The sequence below is a fragment of the Manacus vitellinus genome, unplaced genomic scaffold (assembly GCF_001715985.3).
Source record: "Manacus vitellinus isolate BGI_N305 unplaced genomic scaffold, ASM171598v3 scaffold_22_pilon, whole genome shotgun sequence".
NCBI classification, from domain to species: Eukaryota; Metazoa; Chordata; class Aves; order Passeriformes; family Pipridae; genus Manacus; species Manacus vitellinus.
Genome location: NW_021939632.1, coordinates 6,670,690 through 6,682,811, shown reverse-complemented (window position 1 = coordinate 6,682,811; position 12,122 = coordinate 6,670,690). Strand labels below are relative to the sequence as shown.

Sequence of the window (12,122 nt, the reverse complement as noted above, 5' to 3'; positions counted from 1 at the left end):
TAATCTGTCTTGTCTTCAACTCCAGCTGCAGAATTTACTAACATCATAAACACAGGCTGAGTGAAAACTTAAGAGGTTTTCTGATTCTCCTCGCGATCTGTCTATGCAGCACTCATTAACGGTGAAGTTGATGGGAGCTGTATGCATGCCATGAGAGGAGGATAATAAGCCTTGTAATCTCTATAAAGAGAAAGGGATTTTTACTAGTGATATGTCATATATGCTGGAGCGCAAGCATCTGTCTTATCAGCAGCCCAGTAAAGAATTTATGCACCCCAGTCTCAGATGCACTGAAGGACACCTTTGACATGTGGGTGGACAAAACCTATACCCATGTGACTGGAAGCTACTCAGAAGCATTACTTGCAATATGGAGTCTCAGACATTTGTGAAGACGTGATTTGGAAAAATTTCATTTGGGCAGACGTCTGCCCACCCAAAAAGCAGAAAGGGATTAATGTGCTAGGTTTAGCTGTTAATTTTTTTCAGAGTAGCTGGTATAGGACTGTGTTTTGGGGTTTTGCAGGAAACACACTTGGTAATTTGGGGATGTTTTCATTATTGCTAAGCAAAAAATATCACTGAACTAAAAACAGCAAAGATACAGATTCCTAAGTCTGAAACTACCAAACTTGTGATAGATTGGTATAGTGTACACTGTCGCTGATTGTGACGGTAGAAGCTACCCTGGGGTGCTGCTTTCCTAACCCTGTGAAATGGTCCACTCCACTGCCTTGCCTTAAGTGAAGGGCAATGGTTCTTTCTTAGAGGTGTGCAATGCAGAACTTCCCTTACACCTATTCAACAGCCAGATGTTGAATAGCCTCATTTCATCCAAGGGTTTGGAAAAACCTCCAACATTCAGCTGGACAGCACACTTCTGTGTTTCTTCTTAGTTTGAAAAAAAACATACAGAAAGGATAACTGCCAATAAAACAGAAACACTGCAAAATTTGAGATTATAATTCTATACATGCTTCTGAAAGTCTCTTTGGCTTCCTTCATTGTGCTCTGAATGGCTCTCTAGATCTAATTTAATTCAGTGAAGCAAATCCAAAAGTGTCAGGGAAAAAAAAAAGCAAATCAACTTTCTCTTTAGTTAGAATAAAAATTGAACAGAAGGAATTCTTGATCTTCATTAATTCCATGGGCAGGCATACAAGCTCCTAAGTGTTAATGAGACTTGCCAGTTTAGGTGGACTGAAGTGTCTAATGAAAAGTTAAATGAGCCCACTTTGGATTTTCATTATCAGATATTTCCACCAGTGAAGTCTGGCAATGCATCCTAACAAACCCTTCAAGACCCCTGGGAACATGGAGCAAATGGTTCATCTGGACTGGAATTAAGTTACTGGCTTGCGTGGTCAGAGTGACTCCTAGAAACTAATGTGAGGGAAAAATTATCCAAATCCTTTCTTAGAGCTACCTTTTCCACATACAAATTCTATTTCATTTTTCCCCATTTATATAGAAAATTAACCCCTGTAGCCTATGGTGTTTTCCATTAGAAATATGTACAAAAATTACCTCTCCAGAGAGTAAGCTTCTAGATCTGCTGAAACTTTAGAACTCATATCAGGATCTGCCTTGAATCAACTTCATGGCTGATCACTCTAGTTAAAAAAAAAGAGTTCAAGATGTTCCTAAATGCTAATTTAGCATTAAATGCCTGCTAAGCTTGTTCTTACTCTCATGTGCAATATTAGGTGTCAGATCAGAAACTCATAAATTGGATCCTTAGGACGTGAAGATTCGCTATAGTAAATTCTATATGTTGTCTTTTCAAGTTTCCATTTAAGAAGAAAAAAATTACAAAAGAAAATAAAAGTACAAGGGCTTCCAGAAAGGACTGAAAATTTTGACATGTAATAAAAAATTAATTTGTCTTAATACGAAATTTTAACAAGTCACATAGTATTTTCAGGCAAAGAAGCACTTAACTGACACCAAATCTGTAAAAATAGCTCAGTTATGGATTTCTGATTCCCAAGGGTGGAAGTAAAGAGACAGATTAAATGATTACTATGTTCAGTCCAAAATTAAATTCCACTTGTTTAAAATATACTGAAAAAAGTATAAGTATCTGGAGCAAAGACAGCCTAACAAAACATTTTAAGTGATAGTCGAAGCACTTGACAACTTTATGACTATCTTAGGGCCAAAGTTGCCTTTCTAAAGGAAGAAGGATTTCCACAATCCCTAAATCAAACCATGATAAACCAAGGACTGTGACAATACAATGGAATTTAAAACCTCAGAAGTTAATCTCCCTGTGCATGCATCTCCATTGCCTGCAACACGCTCAGGGAAAAATTGAGCAGCCCTTCTCTTGTCTTCCTACTGCACCACAGCTCTCATCATTCGCAGTCACTTTGTTCTGGAAGCAAAGTCTGCTTTTGTGACATAGCATTTAACCAAAGTGTAAATCAAAGAAAAAACATAAGTCTACTTGGTCACTCTTCACATGCTCCCTTTTATTTTCATGAAGAATCTGTTTCTTTTACCACATACTGCCATGCCACTGGGGCTGTTAATCTCAGAACCACAGAACATGGCACAGAAAGGATGCTACCATTTTTTACCGACTCACTAACAATTGCCATGTTCCGTACAAATGGAAGGTTTGTAAACTTTTCCATCCACACCTGTGGAGGCACTGCTACCCCATGCACTCCTGCTGACAGCATCTGGTATGGCTACACACTGAATTCGTGACACAGCAAGCATCAAGTCTGCATTAAAATACTAGGCAAAGCCTTGAGCACTTTTAGTGTATATGCTAAATCATCCCTCGACTCGTCCAGCTGAGGATCAATTTACCACCCATCTCCCCCAGCATGAGCTCTGTTGTTCTGGTCAAACATGTATAAGACATAGAATTAATTTCCATATTTCCTGGAGAAAGCACACAGGTGATTAGCCCCGTTTACCCTGTTGTGCCTGAATCAAAGCCAACCAGGCACAGAAGCACGTAGGTCATTTTGAGTGCCCTGAGCATCCTCATAGTCTGAAAAACAATGTAGTCCTGAGGGCCTAAACTTGTATTACACAGTCAGTCAGTGACATAACCCATTTACATCAAAACACTCTGTGGAGTCACTCGGGTCGGCTCTCTCACTACTGCAGCACTCCACTGATGTGAATCTGAAGCTGTTTCTCCACATGCCAAAACGAGCCTGAACCAGAAAGGTCACGGGCCAAAGGCATTCACAATTCAGACCTACCCAGATGATGTCATCTTGTCTGTACTGTTTCCAGTTGCGTCCGGTGTCGCTGAACATCAGCGTGTAACTGGTTACCCAGTCTGAGCTCCCGTACCGGCCCTGCGTAGCGACCGTGACAATCTCCACTCTGTCCCCAAGATCAACCTGCAACCACTGCTGCTCATTTGACTCCAGAGGGGACCAGCCACCAGCTCCTGGAGGAGATTAGATGAAAAGAAGTTAGATGACAATGACAGCACAAGGAATTATGTAGAACCACGTAATTACTTCGACTCATCACAGAGGACTCTAATTCTTGAACATGCGACTGTTTGTTCATATTTTTGTATTAGGAAATATGCTACATGAGATATGCTTCCTTCAGGTTTTCTCCATTAACCTATATTTCATAAGGAATTTCAAATTTCTAATTAATTTTAAGGAAATTCATTCTTTTGCAGTTGGACAAACATCAGTGAGGTTGGCACATCCCCTGTCACAAAAAAAGAAAAAAAATCATATCTATTCCCTCGTTGCAATTTTGGGAATGCAGACTTGTAACTTCCAGTTTGCTTTGACATTTTTTTGCTATGTTTTGAAAGAAATGCAAAAATGTTAGTTATCTTTATTTGAGCCCTACTAAGTATTTGAAAGAATGGTTTTACTACAGCTTGGAAATGCATTTCAGATAATTTGTTATAAAGTTAGAGACCATTTGATTCAACAACTAAAAGTGCCTTCACACTGGAAAGTGGCCTCTCTTACCCGAACTTGTAATTCATGTTTGTCCTTTAAAAGTAAAGATATGTGCTATTGCTTCAATTCTTTTAGAGGTTAAACAGGTCTGCAGTAACACCAAGCCAATGAAATAGAACTGCAACCACTGCTTGCGTTTTACCACTTTGTTCACTATGAGGGCTTATGGTTAAAAGGCAAATCATTCCAGACTGGAATATATTATTTTATGTTCTCTTGCTTTCTTTTACACCCTTAAATTATAGGCTATGTTTATTTTCCTTCAGCTGGTTTCTACTTACAGACATTTATTCTCCGTATACGCCCAGCATTCACTTCAGGCTTACAAATAAGCGAACAGTGCAGCTGTGAAGAACATAGAAGCCATCAACAAAGGTTCCAAGGCAGCAAATTCTGAAGCTGCCTCTGCAACCCATCTTCTTTTTGTTTTGTCATTATTGATGAAGTTTACAAAAGCACTTATGTGTGACTACAGTGAACACGATCACATTGAGAAAGAAAGGGGGAAATACAGAGTTGATGGTGAAGGACTAACAATTCCTCATATAAACTACAGGAATGATTGCAAATAAGCATTCCAAACAAAATGCATCTCTAAACTTTGGTTATAAATACCTGGATTTATCTTAATATTTTAATCTTATTAACTGATATGTCTCAAAGTTGCTCCTTGAAGAGTTCATTGAAGTGAACAGAGTTGAAATATTAATAAATGTGGTTTACAATAAAGAACACAATTTCAATAACTTTGTACTTTAAAAAATGTCTTTGTTCTCCTAGAATGCATTGTACTACTCACAACTGAAATTTCTTTGTCTAAGAATAAATGTTAGAATTTTCATTATTTACAATACATTAATATAGGATTTATCTTAATTCCTGAAACAGAAGCATATCTATTCCACAGCTCAAACTGAGTATCGTGCCTGCTCCCCCGGATGACTCAGTCTTCATTCCTCTACAAGAACTCTCCAGGGAAAATAGTTTGCAACCAAACCAATGCATACTGTTTGTTAGTGCTATAATTTATCTTACCCTTTTCAATCACAATAGAAGTTGTCATCATTGTGATTATTTTACCTGCCTTAAATAGAATATGCTGTCCCATGAGCATGCCATGAAAGACCTAATGAGAATATTAGGAACTTCATCACTCAATATTTCTCTGCCTACTTCATAACACTAAACCTAGATATAGCTTATATAAGACTGTAATACTTCCTATTAGAAGTCCTAATAATGTTTCTTCTCCAACCACCTTTTTTCTTTTTTTTTTAAAATGTCATATAAAGAATACTTCTGTCTGCCTTTAAGACACAAAATTTGTAATCGTATTTGAAGGCAACAAACTGCAGATTTCTCCTACACCAAATTGTGAATAATGTACATACAATCCAAAGGCAAAATTCCTTTGGCTTGTAATATCCAGTATCTGAAACAGACTCTGAAAACAATAGTTGCTGCTTTTTAGTTTTATTCCAGGAACTGACCTGATATAAAAATTTGGTTCAAAAGTTGTGATAACAAAGTTGTTTCCTTTAAGGCTCCAAAGAGCCTATCCTAGATGTTTTCATAAACATTAAAAGAAATCTGGGCATTTTTATCTTTCCTTTATTGTCTTTCTATAACATAAACAGCAACAACTGGATTGAGGGCATTTTTATCTTTCCTTTATTGTCTTTCTATAACATAAACAGCAACAACTGGATTGAGAAAAACACTTATAATAAATAACTTATTTGATGAGTTTCCCATTTAAAAAAATAAAAAGCTTTGCTTTCTCTGTTCGGGTTTATACATAAATTCTTAAGCCAAGCTTATTAGCACAGGTGCTTTCCAGTAGGATATCAAATATTGTAACTACTATATCAAATATCATAAATAAATATCTACTCTATGTACGTTATGCTCTGCCCCTTTTGCTGCAAGAAGTGGCAGGAATGTGATATGTTTTCCACAAAAGTGTTTGTCTTTACTATGCACTGCTATTTTCCAGTTTGAGCACAGCGCCTCTGGCTTATAATTTCGAAGTCAAACAAATGATACACACTGAATGGAAATTTGGGAGATCTGTGGTGAGCTTGAGCTCTAAAACCACAGATTACATGGTTTCCCTGAACTGCATATCTCTTTATATGAGCAGATTTGTCTGCTGGAAATGTCACTCTTTAGATGTAAGCACTGCACGACACAGCACTGACACCTGCTTGTAGCATCACCTCTTCAGAGCTGGTCCTGCAAGAGATGTATCAGTTACAGACCATGCCTTTACAGAGTAGCTGCTTCATATATCTTTTCCAATGGAGAAAAAAAGCCCACTGTATTTTCCTCTCCCAAGCCTTCCATCATAACCATTTCCACAGATGGACAGTAATTCTACTGTTGTAAGAATGGCAGCTAAAATCCCTGCAACAGCAGAACTGCATTGGCTGCATGACTGAGGGCAGAACTAAAGCTTTTCCCACTGGGCCTCTCTCACTTCTGCTAATAAAGCAAACATGTAGCTTCTGCTTGCTTTTGTGGTTATCCCAAATCCTCACCAAATACAGCTGTGAGTGCAAAAAATCAATAACTATATTTTTGCCCATATTTGCTCTGTTACACAGAGCAGGTGGCACAAAGGATACTGGATACTGCCACAATCTGTGTCTCCACATTTCTTTTATGCACATCATTCCTTATAGTGTTTAAATACCCCATCCCATACTTTTTCCGATAAGTAGCAAAAAAGCACATCCAAAGCATAGCAACTATTTGCAGCCATTTGCTCCTCAACCCACTAGTGAAGCTTGTCCTGGGGATCATTTGCAAGTGCAGACTCAAGACAAAGGACAAGAAAACTCTAATATGCAAAAACATGGGTTATTGGAGACACTATTTACAGGACATCAACCCCTTTGAACAGACACAAGCATAGCCCTGATATCCTTTTCCTGCAGTTGGGCACAAGGAAATTGAAGAGAACCATACAACTTTTAGTAAGAGTGGCATAAACACAAACCAGACAAAATTTGGCTTTAATTATGCCCACTAGATCTAAACATTTGTTTTAGGTAATCTGGAAAGTACTAATATATGAAGATGTCACACTGCCTCTCACATGAAAACAAGAGAGACAGGATACTCGATAAAGTCCACGTTTGACATTTTACAAAATGTCTGAGGGACATAAAATTTCTCCTTCTGCCCATCAGATTCCCACCTGCACTGACAAGATTCTGCACATTGTGCTACACCATCATTCCTCATAGTTCACACATTTCACATTTTCTATGGATCATTTCAAAGGAGACATTCAACATGGTATGGAGAAAATGTCCCAGTGAAGAAACAGTACCACAGGAATCTGATATATTGCTCATATTCTCCATGGCAACAAACCAAAATGCTGGAAATATGAGAAAAGCAAAGATCTGATGGTTTCTCAGTTGGAGACTCACATGATTCCAAGAAATATGATCAAATACTTTTCTTTCTTTTTCAGGCTATTTGTACATTTTGTCGTAGTTGTTTCAAAAATTGCATTTAAGCCCAGTGTTACACAGTCAGTGCTTCTTGCTGTTCCCCAGGGCTGCTCAGGATGCCCATGCTTATTTGTAGTTCATTAATACAAAGCAAAAGGAATTATTATTTCCACCCTGCAGTGCCTTGCAAACAGCTCAACTGGCTTTAAATTGCAGTAAAACTCCTGAACTTCCTGCTGTAACTAAGTGCTTCCCTGCTGCAGAATTTTACTTTAATGCCCAGATCAAACACTTCCTGGCCACAAAACAAATTCTTTTTGACATTATATATGTTTTATATTCTCATACATAATTGCTTATACTGACTATTCAGGCTAAGAGCTAATAAGAATATAAAAATCTTAGGTGATACAGTGCTATTATAGCAATTTTCTTATTATTTTTTATTATTTATTTACTGTAAGCAAAAAAGCTACTAAATCCCTCTCATGGATAAATAATATATTTCATAACTTAGAATCACATTTATCAGAATTATATTAGCTGCTTTACTATTACAAGTACAGATTTATCAGCGTTTTAATTGAGCACTTTCAGTTGTTCACACTAAGCTTTACTCATGGGTAGTTTGTTGTAGGAGGCGTGTCCAAGGCACGGGGGACGTGCGGGGCAGAGAAGCCCAAAAGAGTATGTGTCTAAATGGATAACCCTATTGGTTAGAAGGTCACATGATATCAGGGTATAAAGGGAAGCACCAAATTTGAAATAAACCTCTTTGTTCACCACCTCACAAGGAGCATGCTTCCTTCTTTACCATGTAAAGTACCTATCATGCTATAGTTTCTATGTTTGTTTTTTTAAACAGCACATTCCACTACCACAGGCCTTTTTTAAACAACAGCCTTTTAGTTACTGTTATCTTTTACTGAATTAACTTGATGAATTAGAACTTTGTATTGATAAAGGTCTGGGTTGAGTTTTATAAATTCATCTTCACTTGTTGCATTCTTATTTACATTAACAAACAAATTGATTTGTCTTTCTACCTGGAGGCACTGTTCCCTGCAGCACTGTCTTATCAATCAAACCAACTCATCAAAACACTCCAACACTATTAGAAAGCCATAGCCCAGTCCCTGTTAGTGAATGTTTCTTGTAAAGGTATCTACTGTTTGCATTCAAGTGACAATCAAAGAAAGTTTCTTCAGCCACCATCTAGTACTGCTTTCTGCTCCAACTCAAGATGAAAAACTATGCTGGTTCTAGCACAAGTGACCTAGTTTTCTTCAAGTAGCTGATATGGGGCTTTTCCTTGGGATCATGCTGGAAACAGTGTTGATTATACAGAGATATTGTTGTTATTGCTGAGTTTTATTTTGTTACCACTGTGCTTACACTTAGGCCAAGGCCTTTTCTGCTCCTCACCCCACCACCCTCATGCCACCAGTGAGGGTGGTGGGGCAGGCAGAAGTAGTTGTGAGGGGACACACCTGGGATATCTGACCCCAGCTGACCACAGGAATATCCCTTCCCATGTGGCATCATATATTTCCCATATAAAGTTGGGGGGGAAAGGAGGAAGGAGGGAATGTTCTGAGTGATGGTGTTTGTCTTCCCAAGTCACCATTACATGTGATGGAGCCTGTCTGTCCTGGAAATGACTGAACACCTGCCTGCCCATGGGAAGTGGTAAATTAATTCCTTGTTTTGTTTTACTTGTACATAAGGCTTTTGCTTTACTTTTTAAAATGTCTTTGTCTCAATGCACAACTTTTATAACTTTTACTCTTCTGATTCTTTTCCCCATCCCACCAGGGGGGAGTGAGTGAGTGGCTGCGTGGAGCTGAGTTTCTGGGGTTGAGCCATGACACGTGCCCCACGTGTGTCTCAAAGGGTTTGAGATAATTACAGATTTGATTGGAATGTGCTAGATGGAATTTATAGCTGTTACTGCTGTTTAGCTATTAATCAGCAGGCTTCTGTGTTTGCCATGGGGCTTGCTTCCCTTACTGTTTATTAGAGTCTAGTGCTCATTAGTAGCTACTTTCTGCTTTCGCTGCTTGCTGTACTGCTTATCATCCAATTCTGCTGTGCCTGGGAACAGTTTGATAACAGCAATGGCCATGTGCCTGGGCTGGCAAATGGCCAGGGTATTGCTGCTGCTCCTGTGCTACTCTACTGGGACAGCCTGGAACTCCAGTGTGAACTCCAGTTGAAGGGGCTGTGACCTGTAGATGAGTCCACGTGGCAAAAGGACACTTCGAAGGTCTGTGGCTGTGGATTAGTCCATGCCAGAGCAGGTACATCTCAAAGTGCCTGTGGCCACTGTTACCTCTGTACACAGCTGGTGCACCTCTGGAAGGGATTGAGGCCCCAGGATAAGTCCACACTAGAGAAAATACACCTTGAAGCATCTATGGCTGTGCATGAGGTCACCTTGAAGTATGTCAAAGAACATGGCCATGGCCAAGCCCCTGACAGAGAGACTGCAGCCATGGGTAAGGCAGGAGCAAATTTACTTCTGAAAGGACTGTGGGTAAGCCCATGCTGGAGTTGAGTGGCTGTGTGGGGTTACATTGTTGTTGGGGGTTAAGCCACAATAAGTAGCTACATGAACTCTGCTGCCACTATATCTGCCCATTCCTGCAAAAGTCCATGCAACAAAAGAATTAATCAAGGTAGAATTTAGCTTCTAGGTCCCTGAGTTGGCTTCAGTTCCTCAGTTACCATGTAAGCCTTCAAAACATGAAATAAACGTTGCTGAAACAACTCCCTTAGGGCTTGGTTTCAATACTCTGTCTTCCTGTTCCCATGATTAGCGCTAAAGGACAACATGCAATACCAAATCTCTAAAAAACTACAATACCTTTCCCCTCACTACATGACAAAACTACTGTATGGTAGCTATATACAACCTAGTTCAATTTCTGAAGTTAAATTGAAATCATTGTCATAATTTTAGATATTATTAATATCCCTTTAAAATACAGTACAAGCAGAAATAATATTGACTTTGAATCTCTTCCTTATTTCTGCAGATAAAATTAGTCTTTAGAGCCATTTGCACAATCTCATAAGCATATCTATTCACCATCCTGGCCAGCAGCTGGAGACAAAGGCAGGGAAAATTCAAACATCATGCTCAATGTTTACAACCTTCTTCTGTTGAGCAACTACCATATGTCTTTTTACTTGTTGAAAAACTCTAGTTCAAGAGTATATATATGATATAATAACTCCCATCTAACACTTCTCTAATGACCTAGCAACTCCTTCTCATTACTGATAAGCATATAAGAGAGAGCGCTTCACTGTCTTTCTATAGATTTATCCAATAGTGTTTGATTAAAACAGACACTTCAGAGATGTTTAAGAAGGAAAATTTTCATTTATTTTCAATTAAATTCTTTTTTTTCTAGGAGTATACTTTCTAATGATTCTTAAATTTAAAATCACATGTAATATAACAATACAGGCCTTTCAACCTTTACAGGCTCTAACTTGGGAATAAAATGGGAGCCAACAACCCAAATTTTCAGTGGGATGTCAAATGATGCCCTAGATACTGCCAATTTCTCTTTTCTGGTACCAAGTTTCATCCTAATAGTTTCTCCTTGTGTGTGAACTCATTATCTGGGCCTCAAACATTGTTCATTGCAGATGTCTGCAAAGTTTTTATCATATTCACTATTTTTACTGGAACTTTATATCTAGTCACTACTATCTTTAACACCTACATTTTAGAGTAGGGCCTCTAAACTTATGACCTTCAGGCTCTTAAAATTATGGAAACTCATCAAAAACAGAAAGATTATCTGAACTTCCTTAAGGATGTCTCTACAAGAGAAGTAGAGAGCTTTGAATTTAATAGAAGCTTTCTATAATAAAGGAAGAAATAGCTCCTACATAGCTCCCTCTCAGAAGCATAAATTAATAGCTCTATTCAATTTGTCTCAATGCACTGCACAAATACAACATAAAAAGTAACTCTTTGCAAATGTGCTTAAAAAGAATAATTTAGGCATTTCATACTGCAACCTTACCATCTCGCCTGTTGAGCTTTGCAAAGCTGGGACTGTGGGTACTGGAGAGCTCAGAGGAACTGGTAAGGGCTGTTGAAGGTACAGGAGATATCAACGCATCATCACAATTATCTAAAAAAAAAAAAGCAAAAAACAAAACATAGAGGTCATTGTATGAGCCACACATATGTCAACTTGTGCTATCTCCAAGTGGTGTTTGTTTCTGTTTAGTGGAGAGACTGGAGTCAGAGCACAGTTGTGCTTGAGTCCTTGTGAGACTGAAATTTACCCTCCAGAATGACAGTCTGGCGGGACAGCAACTGAGTGAGAGCTGCTGTTAAGACATTGAATACTTCAGAAGCTGAAAAATATTTTCCTTTCAAAGAATGAAATTTGATAGTCTACGCTGCAGTTAGAGGGTAATGACTTATTGCAAAAGCCACTGAAAAAGTTCAGCAATGCCCTGGCAGACTTTAGAGGACAACCCAGGTGGTGTGTTCAGTAAAGTTTTTCCACAGAACAGGTATGTAATGTAGGAGTTAGAACTTCACTATTTCTGTGTAGAACTGACACTGGGACATGCCACCTGGCCTTTTGCAACATGTAAAAGTGTGTCCCGCGCTTCACAAGAGTCACATGCTGCACTATGATCACAAAACCTGAACATTTCCTTCATT

General features: G+C 38.6%; 1 protein-coding gene across 1 annotated transcript in view; it reads right to left on the bottom strand.

Moving 5' to 3' along the window:
* The window catches only part of CNTNAP5 (contactin associated protein like 5), a 279,536-nt gene that overhangs the window by 197,819 nt on the left and 69,595 nt on the right, over positions 1-12,122 (bottom strand). Inside the window, exons 2-3 of the mRNA XM_018072602.1 lie at positions 11,467-11,577; positions 3,225-3,418 (exon numbers count right to left, since the gene is read on the bottom strand). Coding sequence (XP_017928091.1) covers positions 3,225-3,418; positions 11,467-11,577 — 305 coding nt within the window. The remainder of the gene's footprint in view (positions 1-3,224; positions 3,419-11,466; positions 11,578-12,122) is intronic.